Source organism: Acromyrmex echinatior, chromosome 3 (genome assembly GCF_024713525.1).
Source record: "Acromyrmex echinatior isolate Ae372 chromosome 3, ASM2471352v2, whole genome shotgun sequence".
Lineage (NCBI taxonomy): Eukaryota > Metazoa > Arthropoda > Insecta > Hymenoptera > Formicidae > Acromyrmex > Acromyrmex echinatior.
In genome coordinates, this window is record NC_141854.1 from 10,896,918 (window position 1) to 10,919,496 (window position 22,579).

At 30.0% G+C, this 22,579-nt stretch overlaps 5 protein-coding genes and 1 pseudogene across 7 annotated transcripts; 3 read left to right on the forward strand and 3 right to left on the reverse strand.

Moving 5' to 3' along the window:
• Nucleotides 1-1,746: 1,746 nt before the first annotated feature.
• Nucleotides 1,747-9,002, reverse strand: LOC147910192 (uncharacterized; annotated as a pseudogene).
• Nucleotides 9,003-12,124: 3,122 nt separating this feature from the next.
• Nucleotides 12,125-13,639, forward strand: LOC105153177 (RWD domain-containing protein 4). 3 transcript variants are annotated; one of them, XM_087404417.1, is made up of 5 exons: nucleotides 12,125-12,248; nucleotides 12,325-12,525; nucleotides 12,934-13,043; nucleotides 13,122-13,317; nucleotides 13,393-13,639. In XM_087404417.1, exons 2-5 carry the CDS (start codon nucleotides 12,421-12,423, stop codon nucleotides 13,555-13,557), a joined length of 576 nt encoding a protein of 191 aa, XP_087260543.1. In that variant the 5' UTR covers nucleotides 12,125-12,248; nucleotides 12,325-12,420; the 3' UTR covers nucleotides 13,558-13,639. The 3 variants fall into 3 exon arrangements, with proteins under 3 accessions (XP_087260543.1, XP_087260544.1, XP_011066189.1); XM_087404418.1 differs by having other exon boundaries at nucleotides 12,145-12,248; nucleotides 12,368-12,525; XM_011067887.2 differs by lacking the exon at nucleotides 12,125-12,248 and having other exon boundaries at nucleotides 12,269-12,525.
• A 124-nt stretch (nucleotides 13,640-13,763) lies between these two features.
• Nucleotides 13,764-16,098, reverse strand: LOC105153185 (RUS family member 1). Its single transcript, XM_011067897.2, has 9 exons — nucleotides 15,957-16,098; nucleotides 15,686-15,861; nucleotides 15,366-15,526; nucleotides 15,057-15,249; nucleotides 14,882-14,997; nucleotides 14,609-14,805; nucleotides 14,267-14,526; nucleotides 14,009-14,189; nucleotides 13,764-13,913 (listed from the first exon to the last, which is right to left on the reverse strand). The coding sequence occupies exons 1-9, from the start codon at nucleotides 16,018-16,020 to the stop codon at nucleotides 13,846-13,848; spliced, it is 1,416 nt and encodes a 471-aa protein (XP_011066199.1). The 5' UTR covers nucleotides 16,021-16,098; the 3' UTR covers nucleotides 13,764-13,845.
• On the reverse strand, nucleotides 15,959-18,427 carry LOC147910193 (uncharacterized). The gene is made up of 2 exons (XM_087404416.1): nucleotides 18,204-18,427; nucleotides 15,959-17,631 (listed from the first exon to the last, which is right to left on the reverse strand). Exons 1-2 carry the CDS (start codon nucleotides 18,404-18,406, stop codon nucleotides 16,422-16,424), a joined length of 1,413 nt encoding a protein of 470 aa, XP_087260542.1. The 5' UTR covers nucleotides 18,407-18,427; the 3' UTR covers nucleotides 15,959-16,421.
• Nucleotides 18,428-18,584: 157 nt separating this feature from the next.
• Nucleotides 18,585-20,414, forward strand: LOC105153330 (uncharacterized). The gene is made up of 2 exons (XM_011068094.2): nucleotides 18,585-19,394; nucleotides 19,788-20,414. The coding sequence occupies exons 1-2, from the start codon at nucleotides 18,816-18,818 to the stop codon at nucleotides 20,043-20,045; spliced, it is 837 nt and encodes a 278-aa protein (XP_011066396.1). The 5' UTR covers nucleotides 18,585-18,815; the 3' UTR covers nucleotides 20,046-20,414.
• A 178-nt stretch (nucleotides 20,415-20,592) lies between these two features.
• On the forward strand, nucleotides 20,593-22,579 carry Syx8 (syntaxin 8). The gene is made up of 5 exons (XM_011067908.2): nucleotides 20,593-20,946; nucleotides 21,131-21,325; nucleotides 21,421-21,674; nucleotides 21,780-21,872; nucleotides 21,953-22,579. Exons 1-5 carry the CDS (start codon nucleotides 20,912-20,914, stop codon nucleotides 22,111-22,113), a joined length of 738 nt encoding a protein of 245 aa, XP_011066210.2. The 5' UTR covers nucleotides 20,593-20,911; the 3' UTR covers nucleotides 22,114-22,579.

The window sequence follows — 22,579 nt, forward strand, 5'->3', positions numbered from 1 at the left end:
ACTAAATTTATTTTAAACGAATTAATTTCTTGCAGTAATCAATACAAAAATTTCTACAAATTTCTTTTTTCTCTTGGTTACCTGCAAGAAAATTAATTCGTTTAAGATAAATTTAATTTCAGCAATTATTAATGCAAAATATCTTTATAATAGTTAAATTTTTAAACAAGAGTGATTTAAAAAATATATTCCATTTAAATGTCATTACAATTATATAGAATATATAGAAATTGAAAATTCTGCAATTTTCTTATATCTTCTTCAATATGTACGATATGAATGTATAATATAGCGAAATGTAGTGGAGGGTGCAGTATGTCTAAATTACACACCTCTAATATCTACCTGACCCCATTTAGAGAATTTATCATGACGAAATATGGCAAAGTTTAACAGTGCCATGTGACGCTGCGGGATAGCAAAGATTAAGGATATCACACACCGGGACACATCAGCGTTACTTCATTGCGTACACGATCTCAAAGACGATGAACTTCAAAGGAATTTCAAATTACAGCGAAAGAAGGTCAAAGGTGCTCGTCCGTGACGAAAGAAAATCGTATTTAAGCTTTCACGAATTGGGTCACGGCTCGGTCGGCCCCACTAAAATACAGTTAATAAAACATTACGAAGTAAGACCTAAACAAGCTACGAACGTTCAACACTTTAAGTCGTTTAAATCGCATAACTCCGAGTGGATTAACTACGCTTCGTAATTCTAAATAGGTACACGAAAATTCTCTGGGAAAATTTCGTCTGGCGCGCAGAGACTCGACTACCTTTTAATACAGAACCGTCCCTATAAACATGCGTTAAAATTAATTGAGATTAGACTGAGCCTCCATAACTTTTTAAATCACGAAACTAGAGGTAAGATTTCTAAATATTATTTTTGCATCTTACCACGCATTAAATTGTCCCAAAAAAGAAAATGGAAAACAAGCAGATATACATGGACAACTTTTAATAAATCAAAATTACATTTTTTCGTCTCGCGAAATTTAGGTGGACTCGAATATCCGAAAATTCGAATTCTCACTATGAATACGAATGTTCGATGAGAACCGCCTATGTAATATCCCGTTTATCTCGCTCGTTCGTTCGTATCGTAAGTCGTCGGTGTGTGACGAGCTTTAAAAAGCCCGACACTCGCCGGGGAAGTAGTGCTACTCTGAATCACCGGCAGCACACCGACGATATTCCTTTCTGATCGATGCGCTCGCGACGATACGGCGCCTGCAGACCGTCCTTTACGCGGACCAGCTCGAACGAAAAGCTGGTACACGATCAACGCCGAAGAAAACCGGAGTCGTCTTGATGATGATCGGTGTTACACGCCAGTTGATCGGTCGATCGGGAAACGATGATCCCGTTGTTTTTTATGCGGAAGTAGATCGAACAAGGTGGAACGCCCGCGAGATTGGAATCGAAAATGAGATGTACAGCAGTCATTAAGATCGCCTCGAAATTTCATCGATGCGAGACATACATTTTACGGAATACTCAATTAATATCCTTAATCGAGTAAAATTAAGTTGAAAAGAATATTCGTGAGATTGAAAACGAGGATAAAAATAAGATAACGCGTTCACGCCAATGCAGAATTGGAATTTTTCGTATGAAAATTATAATATAATTTTTTCGACAGCGCGCGCGCGCGATTTCTAATCAGTTAAAATTGAGATACATGGTATTAAATATATTATATTGAAAAGATATGTATTTATCAAATATATGTCTTTTTAATATAGTATAATGTTATAACAAAGGAAGAGAAGGAAGAGAAGACAGCAGAAATGACGGAAATGACGATAGAAGAGAATAGGTGACATATTAAATTTGCCATTAAGCGTTTACCATACCAGTTTTCCATAATGGATTTCTAGTGTAGCGGATTTAATAGACATTTTGATACCACAATGACGTCAGTATTGTTCCGCCCGTCAAAATGGTGCTGCGAGAGAAAACGCGTCAGCTGGGATATAATAAACTTCTGGAACGCACGCATGTTCATAAATATTGACAGCCAGCCGACATAATTATTAATTACCTCGTAATTACTCGTGCATTTCATTAGGACCGCATTTGCTTTGTGGACCTGGAATGTGACAAGCGGCTTTTGAGCTTGTTGCATGCATTAAAATAATTCAACAATATATTATATGAATTATAATGTTTCGATGATATAATAACAGCGTGGTATACTTATATATGTGTAACATTATACAGTTTTGTGCTTCATAATACAGTTGCAAATAATTAAATTAAAACAATTAATGATAAAAAAACATCATTGTGAATTGGAAAACAATTGAATGCTTCGATAAATGCAATTTCTCTGTATTTATAATGAATCTTTAATCAGAAAGCATAAATTCCGATGTAATTTAAATACATAAAATTACATTTAACGTAAATTTCTCAAGCAGAATAATCGTCTCTGGATATATTATTAATGTTAACATTAATTTCACTAATTTTTTATCTATAGAACATACATGTCTTTATTCAAAATGAATGTAACACCACGAAATTGCGGCACTCAGTAAATATTTCGTGGTACTTCGCAAATAGCTATTTAGTATTTGGATCGTCAAAGTGATTTTAATTATCAAACAGTTGCGAATACAAAGTGCAGCCTTTTATAAACTATCTCCGCATCCTATTGTGTCACATGTTATCGTTCATTTATAACAATATCTATATTTAATAATGACTATTATAAATTTTTCCTTATTACATAAAATAAATCAAGAATAAACTTACTTTTAATTAATTTTATGAAATTGTATAATATAATGGAAAATACGAATAAAAGATTATATTAATATACACAATATTAATATTTTGTAATTATTATGATATAGATATATTAAACAAAAGCGAATTATAATTAAAATTATTTATTAATATGGTAATTACCGTAAAATAAATTATAAAAAGAAAATAATTAATTTATAATTTTAATGAAAAATAAAAGATAGATTGTACTGAATAAATTATTCTTTTCTTCTAAAACATCTCTTTGTAATATCAAAAAAGAATTGGAACTTCAAAAATACAGCACAGGTCAGCTTTAACGCTCAAATGATACAAAATTCAAAAACTATTAAGACTTACATGTGATTTTCTCGTAAGAATTGAGCCACGAGAAACGTAATTCAAATCGTGTCTCAAGAGAAACATCATCCGAGTTCTTTATGCGAATCGTGATCAGATATGTGTAGTCACGAATATCAAATTGACTCTCGAGATCCATCTATTAAACTATATCCCATCTCAAGACTATCGTTTCAACTGATTTTCTCAGCTGATTATATATGTGAGTCTAAGTTACGCAGCAGGTAATATAAACCTCATTCGTTTTAAGAATTTACAATCGGAATATAAAATTATGCCTATTACCGAAAGTGTATCCTTCTATGATTCGCGGACATATTAAAGATGTTAAATTAATTGACTAATTCTTTGATGGATTAGAAGCGGCTACTTCATTTGAGGTCACTGCCTTTTATTTTGTTTAAACTACTCGCTTTATGAAACTTAATTTATGGGGTTATTTGATAATACTTCATTCAAATCTGAAATAAAATTATTTTGTTAGAAAGCTCCAATCTTCAAAAAATTAAAAACATGTTAAATCATTGAATAAATGAAGTTGCGAAAAGTGAGAGAATAGAATACGACATGAGCAACCTCTCGCTGTCTATGTGGAAGAAAATGAAATTTTGGACGAAATGCGAACTCGTCGAACGGAAGCTCGCATTAATCCGCGGCGTTATGCACTTCTCATTTTCCGTCACTGCTTCCCTCGTCATAGTTCTGTTCTCTCACTATCCGCTTTTCGCTTCATTTCGCCGAGTCGCGTTATGATATGGCGATATTTACCGTGATGGCGTACGGCCAAGCGGAGAGAAGCCAACCGTTTGTTCGATGTGCCGATGCACTACGACCGGACATCGGAAATACGAAAAATGATCGTATATTTTCGTTTTAATGCTAACTCCAAGAATGAAGGTTCGCCACTTAACTCGCGTAATTAAATTCCGCTGAGAATAATTTATTCTACGTCTTCTTCAATTTATGCATCGTAGGAAAAATCGTTTCGGTAACCAAGTAACCACTTTTATTTTAGTATTGCCTCTCTCCAAACATTTTTCATTTAAGATTTAAAGTGGTGAAAATTTTGTTCCAATTGTAGCACAGCGCCGGCAAAGCGCTTATATGCGCTTTTTTAGAGCTTTGTTAACACTTTGTAGACGCTGTATGCTACTTGAATTAGGATCGCAACAAAATCATTATCAATAATTTAAATATTATTAGTTTAAATATTATTCGGCATTATTTGTTACAATAATTGATTTGTCATTCATAAAATTCTAAATAAATCATACGATAAAAATATTGAAGAGTGTCTAGTATTTTATGAAATTCTTATCTCTTCTTTTAATGGCAAAAAATGACGATGATTCATCGAAAAATAACAAGTTAAAAATCGTTAAAATTACGGGAAAATTTTTCCCTTTTATGTTTCGCTCGTAGAAGAAGATTCGCTGTTCGGAAATGCATTAAAATTAATATTACATTGTGTTCGATAATGCATTTAACAATGCAAAACTCTAAAAATTTATGTCCATTTCTATCAATGTAAATTAACTTTTATCTGGGTTTAATAAATTGTTCGTTCTTTTTAATTCTTAAAACTAGGAAAAGATAAAAAAATGAGTCAAATTGAAAAAGTTAATCTATATTGGTAGAAATGGACATTATTAGAACAGATCATTCATTCGCTGAACCATTGTACAAGTGGCGCCATCTCACAGCGAGAACGTGATACTATGTGAAAGGGTTGAGATGTAAAAAAATATGTAACTCTCCCGTAAAAAAAATATAACTATTGCGAGAAGAGAATCTTTTTATTTTAAATATGTGATTAAAAACATGATTCAAAAATCTAACCAAGCGTATCGTTTTTCCTAGTTTTCGTGCATATTGTACTATGATGGAGAAGGATATGTGCTGAATATGACTGAATCCTCTATAGTCTATAGGTATATCAATTGCATCAAAACTTCTCTTTCGTGTGGAATATGGCATGAGATTCAATCAGTACATGTATCCGGTAGCAGTGCATTGTTATACAGCCATATTTGCTCACTACAGTCATGGTCGATAGCTGATATATTTTGATTTAGCATATTGTTCAGAAATGTTCTCTATTATGAAAGATAAGAAAGATAATGATACTTGAATGATTCTTGCATGCTAATCGATTTCTTCAACGTCTCATAGTATAATTGAAGTAGCTTTAAAAACTTACGAAATAAATATAATTGAAGTTTACCGAAAAATCTTTTCTTAAAAGTAATGAAAACTTCTCTGTTTTATTTAATTATATTTCTTACTCTCCAGTGATGGTTTAGCGCATCTAATAGTAAGTATATTAAAATATATTTACTCAATATCGTCTATGTTAAAACACATCTTTTTAATGTAGTAAAAATCTATTATAAGTAATTAATATCTTCCTTTCGACATAATAATAACCCGTATTATATTTGTTCTTGTATGTTTATTGTTGCACAATGGAATTACGCATTTGTATAAATATTCTGAAATACAAGTTATATGTACATCCGAGGAATTTTTTGTTGCTAAGAGAAACGTACAATAATATAATTTTATTATCGATCTATTACAATTATTAGAAATAAAGATATACGAAGAAACATTTTACCGGCGATTTCCGTACGCGAAAATGTATATAATTATTATACGTAAGGGAAAAAGAAGTTCTTGCATATCGATAATTATCTTCATATGTATGCGGATATAGAATAGAAATAGTACGATATTATATTTGAGACTCAAGAAAAATATATTGAACGATAATTTCGTAAAATATGACACACATACACATATACACACACTAACATTATCTTTTAAATTATTTATAAAATAATTACAAGCATCTCAACAGCATACAAACTGACACGGCCGAATGCACGATCTTGAAACAGAATTTGCGAATTGAAGGATCATGAAAAAGAGAAGTTTATGGTTTTTTGTTATCGGTATCATTTTCGCTCATCGTCAAAAAACTTTCTAAGTTCAGAATGTAGATATTGTAAGCATTAATGGTAATTGTACGCATGTATCTCAACATAACAATAGTATCATATTTTGTTTCCGTACGGATATATTATACCATTTTGCGTAATATCTAAAAGTTTATGTCAATCTTAAAATCGTCATGTCAAAAAAAGAATAAATTAGTGTTCTCTTAATAAAAAATTATACATTAATGTGTGTGTACTCGATTAATGCAATATATATATATATATACATGCGCGCGTGCTGACATTTACATCTTTATGCACAGCTGTGTGCTCTTGTTAATTAATTGTTGACTCATGCAACTGTACATAAACATGTAAATCATTTGTCCAATGGTATTAGCAAAGGATCTAGCTAACCGGTCCGACAATCCGGAGAATTTAATTATCTAAATAGTAATAACTGTGTTAATTGTTTGAAATTGAAATTCTCATCGCGGCTTAATCTTATTTATTAATTTCGCTCGAGTAATACATTAATTAATTCAGCTATTCGATGAGGAACACTCACTTATACCATAGTAAAGCCTATTACAATCATTATAGATAACAATTCAAGATACTCAAACTATAACATGATTAAACAATGTCCACAAACCTTAGATTATAAAAAACGCAAATTAATAATACGTCTCGCTAAAAAAGATTGGTACTTGCGGTATCATATATTTACTCAACGCAAAACGTATTTGAAAGAAACAATTTATCATTCTATGTTCGCGTAGCCAAAAGTGTATACACATGTTGCATTCATCGTATATGCAGAGTAAATCGAGAAGTTGCTGAAACTAAACAATTGTTATCTGGTAATGATTAATCAAAATAAAATGAATTCATTACTGTTCTGCAGAAGAAATTCGTCATCTGTAACATGTGGAAAAAAATTGCATACATACATACATACTTGTTGCCCTGTACATATGTAATTCGACAAACCATGTGGTATTATATAAAAAAAAAACTATAAAAATCAAAGTCTTAAACAGTTTAGCTGAATCTTAAATGCTTGTATGATTCTTGTGTGAATTTATATACTACCTATGTAGTCCCCAACGCGCGTCAAAAGGATTTTTTGGTCTTGAAAAGGTCTAACTCTACTAAACTACCGCAGTAATATTACGAATTAAATTGACTAGCAATTTAACAAATATTTGTCTTGCCATGCATTACTATTGACGCGACGTTAACTAACTTTACACTGCCAGGCTAGATATCTTCAAATCAGAGCTCGGCGAAATCTACACATTTCGTCAGATTTTCAGCTTGGTAAATGTCAATTGGCATTTAGACTGTGCGCCGGTAAAGTAAGAGGCGGAGAACCAAGCTGAAAATCTTTGGATGAATGAGAAAACAATCACACAAGCGTGCACATGTAGTATAGATACTCTTTAAGATTAAAAATCCAGAACTAAAAGCTAAATATTACAAAATATCATAAATTATATATTTATTATATATATATTATATATATTATATATATATACATATATATATATATATATTAGGTAATATTTATTATATTATACATACATATTATATATTAAACATATATGAAAATAAATTATATCTAAAAAGTTGACTAAGAAATATATAAAATTCACATTATGAGATGCTAATATAAAACATTTGATGCTATAAAAACATTTCAATTAGGCTGTACCCTAGTATGGTAAACATTCCATTAGCGTGCTGCATGTAAACGAATGTTGAAACGACGAATGTGGACCCGTTGGCAATGACCACTCCAAATATGTACAAAACACCGAAATACATTATAAGTCGAACAGTGTAAAAATATTTTGATCGATGAAGAATTCTACACGAAACGGATGCTCGCGCGAACGTGACTCATTCAGTGGTAAAATATACATCGAGAATTTAGGGAATGAATGTGGTAAGCATGTACACAGTTATGCCTACAAAGAGGTAAACTGAAAGACGTAAAATTAATTAAAATTAATCAAGTTATATTGATTCTACCTTACAAGGAATTTTCTCTTTGTAAACGAAACGTTGTAACAAAGATACAAATTAAGATACTAAATATAGTGTTGTGAAATATGAATTAGAACTACAATAACATGTACTAAAATTAATAATCATCTTTTAGATCCACTATAAAAAAAATCGATCATCTCTCCACATGAACGAGCGATGTATATTGAAAAGGAATATATATTTCGCAATAAAATATTTTATTAGGTGTTGGAATTAATTCGTAGCGTTTTACAAGTGATGGGAAGTACTTTCATTAATGTATTTTTTAATGCTCATGTGAAATAAATAACATTCTTTCATTAAAAAACGCTACGAATTAATTCCAACACCTAATATAATAAAAATATTAAATAAGATAACACTCCAAACAGCACACAGCGCTTACAAAGCGCTAACAAAGCGCTAACAAAGCGCTAAAAAAGCGCATATAATTGCTTTTTTAGCACTTTGCAAGTTGCTGTGTTACTTGGGACAATATGTATATGAACCTGTATTCAAAACGCTCTATTCGTTATTTGTAATTACACGATTAATTATTTAACAAATATAATAGCAGTAGTAATATAAATAGCATATAAATATAAATAGCAGTAGTAATTTGTGCAAGTTGTTCGTCTGACTCGATTGCATCCAGTTTATTGTTTAATTTGTTCATTCTGTTATTGTCAATAAATTGCAGAATGTCATGGTCGTGATATAATATTTTGTAGGTAAGTAATTGTTTTTTATAACTACAAAAAGATGATTATTAATTTTAGTAGTTCATGTTATTTGTAGCTCTGATTCATATTTTACAACACTGTCATAGTTATATCTGTGTCACAACGTTTCGTTTATAAAGAGAAAATTCCTTGTAAGGTAGAATCAATATAACCAACTTATAGACATACTGAGTGTGCATATCGATTTTAACGTTTTACTTTCGTTATTCTGATAATTCTATAGATTCTAATTTATCTGCTAAATACTGTAGAAATAAGTAAATAAATATAAAAGTAAATAAGTAGATAAGTTCATTGTTTGGAAAATAATTTTTTGTGTATTCTTATATGTCAAATAAACATGTCAATATATTAATAAACTTACCATCTTACAAAAGTAATATTAGACTTTGTTTTAAATTTTTCTATGTAAAAGAGGGAAATATATATTTAGGTCATATTGGATATGTATGTGCAGAACGCTATTTTTTGTAATCTTTACATTTATATAAATATTAAAAAATATTTTATTTTATTAACATTCAAAAATATTTCTTCTTTTAAATAAGACCACTAATTTCCAATTTTGGAAATCAGCAAAAAATTAGAAAAAACTTATTAAGGGCATGTAGGATCGATTATATATAACGTAATTATTATAATAGATTATAATAGAAAGTGGAAATTTTCCCGATTTGTGATAATGAAACCAAGATTTCACTTACTCAAAAACAATTTTGTCATTATTCTTGTACTCGTCTTTACTTGCATAATAAATATATCTATTATGCATAGTAAATATATCTATTATATAAAAAATAATGAAAAATGGAAACAAAATTGATTAGATTTATTTTAGTATAGTTTACCTGAGAGAATAAAGACAAAATAATAATAAGAATTGTGAATACTCGCTTAATCCTGATATTCATCGTTAGGTTTTGATAAGGCCATAGTCTGTATAATATCAAACGATTCACTCTATAATGTTGATCTACAAAGAAAAAGAGAGAGAGAGAGGGGGGGGGGAGGGAGGGGAGAGATTCCTAAATCTATTCTGATTCGATGACAGTTAAAAAAATACCTGAGGTATGGAAAAACATAAACGACAAATTATCTCCTCCCTTTCTACTCCCATTATTATCTTGTATAAGAAATTTCTATCATTTCCTCAGCGAAGAAAAAAAGTAGGTGTCGCAAATTGCCCTTTTGCACGGGACGTGTATTCGTATTTTCCGTACGCAATTATATTTAGTTGGGAATCGATCCGCTTCTTCAAACGTTATATCCCTGGGAAAAGGTGCAGACGAGAACAAAAAATTGATGAAGTATGATTCTCTTTTTTCTCCGAAAATGACGAGATAAACGTTATAACATTATAACAAAATTCTAAGGTAATGTCCCGCAATTTTCTAGACATTTTTTTTTCACCTAAAATTTCTTTTTCTTCTTATTTCTCGAGCGATGTTATGATAGTACAAATGAACATTATTTCTCACTAAAAATAATACGTAATATTATATAAGTCGCGATATGTTATAGAGTCAGTGCACAGTCAATCATATTTTATTATATATATATATATATATATATATATATATATATATATACTTACTTTTTAAAAAAGGCAAGTGAATATCTGAAAGTACTGGATGTAAGCTCCAATTATTTTATTAGAATAATTTTTGAATAATTTTACAAAAACACTTATAACATCTTTTCTGTTAATTATTTAGAAATATGGATGAAATGCCTTTTAATTATGAATAACTGGAGTAAATATCTCACACACTTTAAACTTCTAAAAATAAAATTATGTATCAATAATTCCATACAGTACAGAAAATTGAAGTATATTGCTGCAATGTTGCAATATTGCAGATTGCAATGTAACATTACAGAGATATTACAAAAATGTAAATTAACAATATAAAATGTCAGTAATATGTTTGTAATTTTCCTCAAACATTGCAAAACTGTAATTCTTTAATTGTTACAATAATAATAATAATATAAAAATAGTTTTTACAATATTTATGTAGTACAGTCTTTTAGTTTAACAGCAAACATTTTTATGATATAATAATTAATATAACTCATTTTATATTTAAATAAAAAATTTATTGATCTATTATTTGACGGTCATCTCATTACCTAAGTTTTATATTTATTTTAAATATGAAATCAAACACACACTCGATAATAATAATATCGAGTTTGAATATTATACAATCAATGCATCATTATCGGATAAGAAACGATAAGCAATTAAGCTGCTGAAAACGATTTATTGAAATATTAATTATGTGATCAATAATGTATTTATGTCTGATGTGAACGCAAGAATAAATCAGCGCCCAAATTTTATTGATAAATTTCATACTGTCATTTTTTAATCGATTTCAATTGACTCGGAGTGGTTTCGAATTAAAAAGAATCACTGCGATTAACTTAATCCATGATTAATTTATCAAGTGACTGTATTATTATATTAACGTGAATAATATTTGTAGTTTGTTCGGGGCACACACATACATGTTTTATCCTTACGAATAAATTTATCCTTCAGAATTAATACTATACTTATTGGAATATTTTATGATTTTATCATAAAAAATTGCTTTTGGAAAGCACATATTACTAGAAATACGATTTGATTAGAAAAATTAAAGTTAGTAAGATGTATGTATATAAAAATAGTTTTTATTTTAAAGTGTTCGTAAAAAATTTATCCAACATTGCAATATTGCTGAAACGTTTTGTTGCAATATAACAAAAAGCGGACATTTTAACGTTGTTGGAATTTTGCAACAATGATTCAGCAACGTTTCGTAACGTTTGAATCTATAATATAACATATATACATATTAGGGTGGCTACTATAAATAATTCTAAAAGATTTTAAAGAAAAAAAAAACATTTGTTCTTCGTTTTAGGAAGGAAATTTCACACCCTAATTTCACACTCTAAATCCGTTTCAAATATATGATCATATGAAATTTTTGTCTTGAATTTGAATGAGGAATCACTCTAAAATCTTTTAAAGAATCTTTTACTTTGTTAAAGCTACCCTGTAAGAAAACAAAACTATTGTTTATATAATTCTATCATATAATACCAAATTTATTATTGTCTCTAAAAATGTTATATATATCCATAGATATATATTATAATAATTATAATATTATATATATGTTCCACATATAATATTTAATATATTTTAGATTTATTAGCAATATAAGAAAATATGATAATAAAAAATATACACATATATAATTTATATCGAGATCAGTCACGTGGTCGATTACGTGTTTACGCATGCTCTGTTCTGTGGGATGTAATTCATTCGTCCTACGATCTCCCAATATTGGCTGGCGCTAGTATCGTAAAATGACAAAGAGAGGTGGCGTTTTTATCTCTTTTTAGTATATATGTATGTATAATCTAGTCAAAAGTTTCATCGTTATTTAGATTTTCAAACATAGTAATTGTACTTATTACGTCTACAGTTGTGAAGGATGTAATAATTTTCTAACCTAAAAATTCACGCAGTAGCACTTGAGCGTGGTACGATCGTTCGGAAGTTTCTAGTCCAGGAAAGAGAGATGAGCGATGCTGAGCTTCAAGAGGAGGAAAGAGAAGTATTACTCTCGATATACGACGGCGATCCGGCTTTCAAACAGCTGACACCCACAATATTTCAATACAAGGTGCAAGAATATCTTTTATTTTGTAACTTTTCTTTTATAATTTTGTCAAAATTGAGCACTTTTATGTGAAATAATTCAGCGTAAATTGTAATATACAATACAAAGAATATTTGTATTAAATAACTTATTTTGACACAAAAGTATACTTCATAGCTTAAGTATTATTCAAAGTTTTTTCTTTGTATCTCTTCAGTATCATTCAAATATATAATGTTTGTTCCATTTCTTCTATAATTATAAAAGAAAAAATTAACTTTAATCATAAAATTCTCTTAATTTTAATCATAAAATGGAATTAAAAAGTAGTTTGCTATACTGCACTACTTCATAAGTGTTTCTTATTTGCATATCAGGTAAATTTGGAATTGAAATAAATTATATATATTAGTCAGTGATTTTTTTATGTAGTACGGAGAAGATAACGATATGAAGTCATTTCTACTGGAAATTTCATGGGGCGCAACATATCCCACAGAGAAACCAACTATAAATATGAATACATTTTACAATAAACATATGTAAGTACAGCCAAGCAACCATTCAACTATTTTTGCTCATTTGATTACTTTGATCAAAGACGAATAATTGGAATATAGTTTGCAAGAGGTCAAGGACAAGGTGATGAATCACGTAGAAGCAGAGGCTGAGCAGTGGTTAGGTAGCGCTATGACATATACGTTATTTCAATCTGTCCAAGAACATTATGCAGACTTAGTGTGCACGCAACCCGACTCAATTGCTGATATAAATTCACATACTAGTAAGCTGAAAATTACAGAAGAGAACCAGCAGGTATATCCATTCTATTATATAATTTATTATTACTAAAAATTGTTGCAAACAAAGTGATATCTTAATATTCCTAAGGTCGAGGAAACGATAAAAAAACCGAAGAAGGAACAATTAAGTAAAGCCCAAAAGCGTAGACAGTGGAACAAAGCAGATGGCAAAGGTGAAAGACAGCGAGGATGGAACTGGGTAGATATAGTAAAACATTTATCACAGACTGGACCTAGAACGGAGGAGGAATAGTCCAAGACCATAATATTTTGTACAGTATGACAGCGTATTATATTTTTATAAATTGTTGGAAATAAAATTATTTCCTTATCTATTTTTCAAAGTGGCTTTATTCTCATATATTATTTTTATTTTTTGATTTACTGAATAGAAAAATTATTTTAATATTAAAGAATAATCAACAATTATAAGAATAATTGTTTTTCTTTCCCCTCTCTCTCTCTCTCTCTCTCTCTCTCGCTCTCTCTCTCTCTCTCTCAACAATTTATTTCTAATATGATTTAAATAATTGTCTAATAATTATCCATTATTATCCATGGAAAATCTCCATGCTCCAATTGCTAATAGATTTGTTCCCGTTTTCCATCCTAGAATTAGTAGAATACCATAGTAGAATTATTAGTAGTACTTATATTTGTACTTAATGTTAAATTACTATTTATTTAATGAAATTATTACATACCATGTATTTCTAGATTGTTAAGGAATGCTTTATACTCATTAGAGACAGTTACAGCTGTAGCACTGACACTTTGTAAAGTTATTGACATGTCCCAATGTGAAACAGTATGTATCCTTTGCAGGATATATGTATTCAGCAATGGATATGATATTTCAGATGTTTCAGACTTCAATAATACATCCTGTGTGATATCACAGTATAATTACAATAAAATATGCATAAGTAACAAAAAATATAAAAAAAGCTTTAATTTCTTACTATTGATATTTTTCTTGCTATACAAAGGTAGAAAGCACACATGGAAGCATAAAAGTATGCTTCCAATATTTCGACAGATTGTATGTCTTTTTTGAGAATTACAAATATATTCCTTTTTTCAATATCTATCAATATTATATATTTTCTGTTTTCAAAAAATTTTAATAAAAATTCCATTTCTGTGAATGAAATTATATTTCTTTTCAAAATATTTGCGAATGATACACCAATTTTTATATCAAAACCATGTATGTCTCTGGCTAAAAATAATATCCATAAACTATTAGAAATTTGTTCTTATATACAGTAAAAACAAATGATTAAATAATTTTAATGCCTCACTAGGATTTTTAAGTAAAAATACTGATTCTTCCTTATTTACTTTCCATGGCTCAGGAATTTGCTCGTTCATCATGTATTTTTTAACAATTATAGCCAGACGATCTTCATTGAGTGTATCTAAACATAACGCTTTAACCGCCGAATAATTTGCATAGAGATGGACTGCTACCAGGAAGAGATACAGTTCTAGTACATATCTATATATATATATCACTTCATCATTATTAAAAGAATTCGTAATAGCAATCAGATACGATAAGTATAGATACATACTGTCCATCGTGGAATAAAGATAATATAAAGATTCCAAAGAATGATGCGATTAGATTTACACAAGTCTCTTGACTCCCGTCTTTTGCAGAGACATCTGCCACATTATTTTGTATCGCCTATGATAAGAAAGTAATCTTAGCATAAAGCTAATATATATATATACGAATAATTATACCTGATGATGAATCAATGCTGTTCTCGTAGCCCCACCAGCAACACCGACAATGGACTTCATAGTGGTCGAAATACACAAAATTATAACAGAATATGAGGAGAAATATGGTACAAGTAATTCTATTCCTTTGGCTATATCATCCAAAATATCAGCAAATAGCCTCCATTTTTTACATTGTCCATCTAATTCAGTTCTATAATAGAAAGAAGCAAAATCTTGTTTAGCATTACTTAACAAAAGTACAAGTAGTTTGTTAAGCATTGCGTAACAAATATTTTTAGAGAATATCCATTGTTATCTATTCTTTACCCATTCCACCATGCAAACATTATACTCCCAATCATCCCAGTACCACTTTTCAAGATCCACGTTATTGCTGCTGCCAAAGGTGTAGCATTTGACTCTCCGACTCCTATCCCTTTCATTATAGAATGAGTCGTCAGCGTACCTGTTATAGTACTGGCAAAAGCCTGTAAAATGTTAATTTTTTTCTTCATGAATCACTTTGTCAATGCAAAATAGAATAATCTTACTATAATGTATTATAATAATACTGTATTATAATAACATAATTATAGAGTATCAACTAAACATATGTCAAATATGTTTACTTGGAGATTTAAGCTAACCTGCACCGTGTCCCATATCTGATACGCCGTGTAGTCAGGATGTACACTGTTCGGATATCCTTGCGGCAAAAATATCTGTTTGAAGACAGACGTAATCCGAGAATGAACGGTTTGTGATTCGGTGAGACCGAATTTTCTTTCACTTGTGCTGAAATCATCTGGACAACAGGTGTCAACTGTCAACAAATCAACGCAGAGTTAAGATGTGACTGCTATGACACGTAGAGGATGATTTAATCGATTATCATCAAGTACATCACGAATACCTTACCATTTGGTTTCAAATAAACTATCTCTTTCTCGTTCCCGTAAGTTTCGCGAAAAACAACGCGCATATTCGCAGAAAGAATGCCGTGTTAAAAATTCACTCCATTCACTCAGTCGTCTGCTATTTTAGATACAGGCATGTGTCTACACACACGAGTAAGAAGTAAGAGTGAGAAATTGGCCAATCACAATCGATTATGAGAAGAATAATCGTGATTGGTCAATTTCTTACTCTTCTTACTCCATGTAGACAACGCATTAATTAAGGCTTTAGCCACTTTAATTTAGTCAACAATTAGCTCAATTGATAGAATTGTAGTATTTCTACAACTAACTAAAGTTACAATATTTCTTTTTAATTGATGAATTAAAATGTAGAATTAATAAAGTTTATTAATAAAATTAATTCTATCCACATTTTAATTTATTACCGCAAAAACGATACAAATAACTTGACGAGTTAATACCTTTAGAAATTCTTTGCTGCTTCTTTCTTATTGCCAAATATCGCACAAACATCGCTAATTATTCCGTTTAATTCGGCAATACACGAATCTAATTTTTCTTTGATTTTATTTATATCACTTTCTCGATTAGCACTTATAATGGTTTTCCATCTATTACTCGAATCCATTTCGCAATCGATTTTTACACTTTGTGAGTTGTTTTCGCGTTTACGAGCGCAGTTCACTTTCTTATTTTCGCAACTAAGTTTAACAATTTCTTCTTTATGATTTCGAGATTCATGTCGTAATTCCTTTTGTTGCGCTTTCGAATCATTTTTATGTATTAAAGCTCTTCCCAGCCGCAACTTTTCAAGAGGATTTATTTTCACTTTGCGATACTTCAAATCATCTTTCGGTTTTTCGTCGTCATGCATATTTTGTATTTGTACGGATAATCCATTATCGTTTCCATAAGTGATTCTTTCTATTTTCTTCTCATTCATCTTCCCAATCTCGTCTTTCTTTGTATTTGCATCACTTACTTTTTCTTTCACCACATTATGAGATTCGTCGCTTATTATTGTCGCACATGGCAATCTATTCACTTCAATTCGTGATTCAACATCAAATTTATTCGCTGAAGCTTTTTTACTCTTTGCTTTCCGTTTCAGACGTCTTTTCGATTTCAATTTAAACCAGTTGAGAAGAAATCGACCTACGTGATTACGACGTTCGATTGAAACGCATTGTACGCCTCTAGAAATTCTTTTTCTCTTAATTTTCGGTGTAAAAACATTTACAGGACTACAGCCCGTCTCGCTAACGACCTCGTTTCGATTCTCATTAAGCTTCCTCAGCTTCTCATTTGCAACACGTGAAGTTCTCGCGTTCCCAGTGTCTCTTGCATCTCCCAGTCTCTCATCGGTTTCTTTCCCGGATTTTTCGGCGTCCGAAATGGACTTTCGATACGTTCCCGACGGTTCAGACACGCGCGATCTATTTGGCCGTTCATCATCTTCGATTGATTTATCGTCACGCGGGTAATCCTCTTTAAATACGGCCACCTCGTTCGCCGCTTTTACTTCCCGTGCACGTTTCGCGAATGATAAACGAGCGGATAAATCAGTGCCGCCTGGCGAATTGTCCCTCTTAAAATTTCTTCGCGGCTCGTAGCGTGCACCCATTCGATTTTCTTCCTTTTTCGTCGAATGATTAAATCCTGCTGGTGTTAAACTGGAACATCAAAATGTTTTCATGCGTGAAGTATTAATCGGTAACAAAAATATATAAGTCGCAAGTCAATTTGCTCTTATTATTTTGAATATAAATTTCACAGCATAGAAGGTAGATTACATTTTAACGACAAAATCAGCGAAGAATAATTTAAGGATTAATTTTTTGACGAATTAGATTGCATTAAAGAAAAGTCTATTTCATATTTATTCATGGAAAGAATGCTTTTGCTAAATTATCTAAAAAGGTAACTATAATAGCAGCAAATAAATGCAGATCTGAAAATAATTAATGTTGTTTAAATTATTAATTAGATAAGACACAAATGAATTGATTACTAAAATGTTAAAACTTTTTGCAGCATTATATTGTTATCAATGTTCAAGCATTCTAGTAATTATTTGGATGATTTAACGAAAGTATTTTCAGAAAGTATTTTATTAGCTAAATTTTTAGATATTTCAGTAAAACTGTCTTTTCATTTATATCCAATATTTACAATATATTCTAAGTAATAAAAATTTATTTACAAAAAAAATTGTAAAAATATCTTAATTTCTCACTAATCATACCTTGTTAAATTATTCGTCACAGCTGAATGAATTATGTTTTCATTTTTAAATGCGACGATTGCTTCTCGTAATCGAAAGATTCTGATATTTAGTTGGGTTACAGCAATGATGATATTATCAATATTAATTTCTGCGTTCTCAGATGAATAGTAATGCGAGTTAGAAATTAGTTCGTTATTTGTGTCCGCAATATGTGTATCCATCGGCTACTTTTAAACTGCTAATTATGAAAAGGAAATAAACTCTGATAATATTTAATACTTTAGTTATTAATACAGTAATAAATAATATTTTATGTGTATAATAATAAAAATTTATATGTTATTTTACAAAAATTATTCTTAACGTCAATTAAGTAATTTTATTATCTATCAGAATTTATTTCTTTCCTAACCATTGGAAGCGTAATTATTAATTAACAATGTCAACGATGCGCCGTTTGTATAATAACATCGCATCGACGTTAAATGTCAAAATATGAACGATCTTTACGTTGAAGATCGCGCGTTCACTCAATTTTGAGATAACTAATTTTCAGAAAAAAATTAAAATGTAACGAAGGAAGAAAGTAATAAATTCAAGATGTAATTGTTGTGTTAAAAAAATCCTGAGATGGCCGAAGATAACATCGATGACATCCTGGTGCGCCTCGACGAGATCGAGAAGCTGCAGACAGAACTTCGACATTTAGTACCGCGTGTTACGAGTAACTCATCTAAACATTTGCAAAATGTATCTCACGATTCATCCACGTCGAATCGTTTCCCATCCCTCTTCACGTTTCCCGTAATTTCGAACTTTACATCGACTCCGAAAAACGAACGTGTGCAAAAGTCAGCCGCACAATTGAACCTCAACAACAAATCGTCGAGCGGCAACCGACGTTCGACGATAAATCTGAAAAATACAGGAGGATCTCAGAGCAAAACAAGGGAAACAAATGTTTTCAAAACTCTATTGAGAAGCAGCAACAACGTTGCCAGCTCACACGTGAGAAATTCTTCGGTCTCAACATCTGTAGCGGATTCGACGACGTCGATAAGGAACCGTATCGCAAATAAAATGGTTAGGGATCCACGAGAAGCAATTAAAAAGAGATTAAAGAGCGGAACATCGAAGACTATAGCTGGATATAAAACACAATGTGCAACTAGCGAGAGATCCAATGTGCAGTTATCCGGGAATGAAAATGTGAACTCAAGTGAAGGGATATATTCTTTTAAGCTTCTGTTATTATTTCCTTTTTTTTCGATTTCTTTTAACTTATTCATACAATTTTCCAGTCTTTCACTATACACGATGGGTCGTTTGTGCTCCAGATTAATTTTCATTACCTTTATATATATATTGTATAATATATATATATATATATATTAGTATCTTTAAAAAATATTTACAAGTTGTTATTTAAAAAAAAAGATCGTTATTATTTAGTCAAATTTAGTACTTCTAAATTTAATATTTTAAAAAATAAAAAAGAAACGCGCAGGATACATGAATGACTCAAATCGTGTATATTAAGGCTTAATTTTTTATTACTTGTTAATTTTTTAATTTCTTTTGATTCTTGTATTCTCTTTGCAGATATCAGATATTCAGGTTCATGAGTTAAAAGCTACAGAATCACAGGGCACACATCGAAAAAATTGGTATTGCACGCTTATCGAACGATTTATGGAACAACTGAACTACTGTTTTATAAACAATAAGAGAGTGACCGTCCCATATCATCATTTGGGGAATAGAACACCCAGAAGAGTGCAGATACTACATTCACCAACAATTAAAGAAACAGAAATTCTGCGATTACACGAATCTGAGGCGAAAATGTTTGTCAATTAAAAATGTTTTAAAAAATCAATTAAAGATATGAAATAAAATTTTATTAAATTCCGTGTTTTTATCAATAATTATAATATATAAATTTTAGAACGATATAAATTCTATATGATATAAATATCTCTAATTTGAAATTGAAAAATATTAATGACGTCTACTGTACAGATAAATCGATCTATCACATTTCTAAATTAAAAAATTACTTTGTTCTCTATACGTGTCAGTTTTGAACGTATAAAAATGGATTTTAAAATTTAATTGACCAATTAATATAAAAAAAAATAGAAATAGATTAGTTTTTGCATTTAATTCATTTAGTTTCATATATTCTTAGTATTCAGCTAATGAAATGACTATATATAGCATTTTTGAATGATATTTTAGACAATTTTCACTAAAACTTGAAACTCAAACTTTGAATGAGAATCTTTTGATTGATTTATAATAAAAAAAATCGCAAATCATCGATAGGCAGAAGAAACATCGATAGCTCACTCAAGCCAAACTATCGACAACAATCGATAGTAATATCGATATTTATCCACCTCAACATGACGTCGAATCAGTTAGTCGAATAAAAGCTATTTAATAATTCATAATTTTCAGGTTATCTATACATCAAAGCAATCACACAAGTCTGCATTGCTTTTATTTTATTTATAAAACTGTTGTGTTATCGTCATATGATGTAAAAACTGTCATCATTATTTCAGTTGATTGTGATTAACCAAAAAGGATGTGACCATAAATGTTTCAATTACCAAGGAATTAATGATTTCCATTACGGATGATGTTGAAGTACACATTTGTGGTACGATTATATTCTTTGGAATAATAATACAGATATATTTGTATTAGCAAACACAAAAATGGCGCTTGTCAACATCGAAGGAATTGATCCTTGGTAAATTTATAAATTATATTTTATAATATAACATTTATTTACATATCCAATCTATTATATGTTTGAGATTTCAAGCAATGAAATTACCTCTTTTATTTGAATTAATAGTTATTAATTACTGTAATTTAATTATATAATATACACCACTTACAAAGAAATTGATTGAGACCTGACTATATATTAGGCTTACGGAATATGACGCATGTGAGAAACTATTCCGTGAAATTATGGAACAGCTCACTATGCGTGATGGAGAACCAAAAACATCAAAAGTTTATGCCAGCTTGTCAGCCAATATAAGATTGCGTATGAAGCAATACACACGGGAAGTTCAGCAATTAAAATGCAAAGTGGAAGAAGCTTCTAAATTAAAAACAATGTATTCTTCTGTTTATATATTTTATAGCATTAGTTTAGACTTCAAAATAATAATTCTAAAATGATGAATTGTTTAATATATCATCTGTGTGACAGAACATTTGAGGAAGCTGAACGTCGGACGAGGCAAGTGGAACAATTGCAAAGCAAAGACATTCAATTACAAAAATTATATGAGCCACGTACAAATGATTATATGTCGTCGCGCACTAGCTTATTAAGGGCAGGCTCATCGGCTTTCGCTGATGGAGGCACAACTTCTTGGGCTGCTGACGATGATGATGACAAGCCATTAAATGTTCAAGTATCTGTTAATGATCTTATGAGTCATCAAGAACGAGTATTGATAGGTACGTAATGATTCTTAGAAAAGAAATTAATAAATATATTGTATATAATTTTAATTTTCTGGAAATATTAATAAATATACTGTGCATTATTCTACTTTTTTGTAGAACAAGATAAAGGCTTAGAAGAGTTATGTAAAGTGATAGCTCGCCAAAAAGAAATTGGACAAACAATTAGTAATGAAGTGGATCACCAAAATGGTGAGTAGTATAAAAAAGATTATATTTAGATGATGTAATATAAAAATAACTTTTTAAAATTGTATTATATTGTAATTTAGAAATAATTGATGATCTGGCTGATCATATGGATAGGACTGATGAATCTTTGATTAACAAGACTCAACAGGTTCGTAATATTAATTCCAAAGATCGTACATGTGGTTATTGGATAGTGATACTTATACTTTTTATTGCTATTATTATTGTTTCTTTCGTATAGTGGATATTGAATATATTATATTAATCCTATTATGAATTGTTATAACAATTCTTAATTGTTGTAACGATTCTAAATTACATCAAATATTTACAAATAAAATAAATAAGAATGTAATATCTATCAATGATAAGATCAATTAACTTTTTATCTGTTTACTTACATAAGATTGTTTAATGATTTATGAAATTAATATTGTATAAATAATAAGATGTATATAAATGTGAAATAATATTTACCATTTGTTAATACTGAATATTTATTTGATATATATCATTTAGCGTCTGTTTTTATATATATTGAGATACTTTTAATTATGTAAAGTTTTACCACATTAAAATATATTTAATTAACATTAAGAATAGAATTAATTATTTGTAAGAGAGCAAATATTTCTATAATCTTAAAGATAAGCAAGGACGACTTGTGAGATGTTGGAAATAGGAAATAAAAGGTTGACATAATCAGA

Coding starts and splice junctions, on each gene's coding strand:
- LOC147910193 (XM_087404416.1), bottom strand. CDS start 18,406: ATGGATACACATATTGCGGACACAAATAACGAACTAATTTCTAACTCG. Junction 17,632..18,203: donor GTGACGAATAATTTAACAAG/GTATGATTAGTG, acceptor TTGATGTTCCAG/TTTAACACCAGCAGGATTTA.
- LOC105153177 (XM_087404417.1), top strand. CDS start 12,421: ATGAGCGATGCTGAGCTTCAAGAGGAGGAAAGAGAAGTATTACTCTCG. Junction 13,044..13,121: donor ACATTTTACAATAAACATAT/GTAAGTACAGCC, acceptor ATTGGAATATAG/TTTGCAAGAGGTCAAGGACA. Junction 13,318..13,392: donor TTACAGAAGAGAACCAGCAG/GTATATCCATTC, acceptor AATATTCCTAAG/GTCGAGGAAACGATAAAAAA.
- LOC105153185 (XM_011067897.2), bottom strand. CDS start 16,020: ATGCGCGTTGTTTTTCGCGAAACTTACGGGAACGAGAAAGAGATAGTT. Junction 15,250..15,365: donor ATGTTTGCATGGTGGAATGG/GTAAAGAATAGA, acceptor TTTCTATTATAG/AACTGAATTAGATGGACAAT. Junction 14,806..14,881: donor TCTTTATTCCACGATGGACA/GTATGTATCTAT, acceptor ATATATATATAG/ATATGTACTAGAACTGTATC.
- LOC105153330 (XM_011068094.2), top strand. CDS start 18,816: ATGGCCGAAGATAACATCGATGACATCCTGGTGCGCCTCGACGAGATC. Junction 19,395..19,787: donor AGTTATCCGGGAATGAAAAT/GTGAACTCAAGT, acceptor TTCTCTTTGCAG/ATATCAGATATTCAGGTTCA.
- Syx8 (XM_011067908.2), top strand. CDS start 20,912: ATGGCGCTTGTCAACATCGAAGGAATTGATCCTTG. Junction 20,947..21,130: donor ATCGAAGGAATTGATCCTTG/GTAAATTTATAA, acceptor ACTATATATTAG/GCTTACGGAATATGACGCAT. Junction 21,873..21,952: donor TGAAGTGGATCACCAAAATG/GTGAGTAGTATA, acceptor ATTGTAATTTAG/AAATAATTGATGATCTGGCT.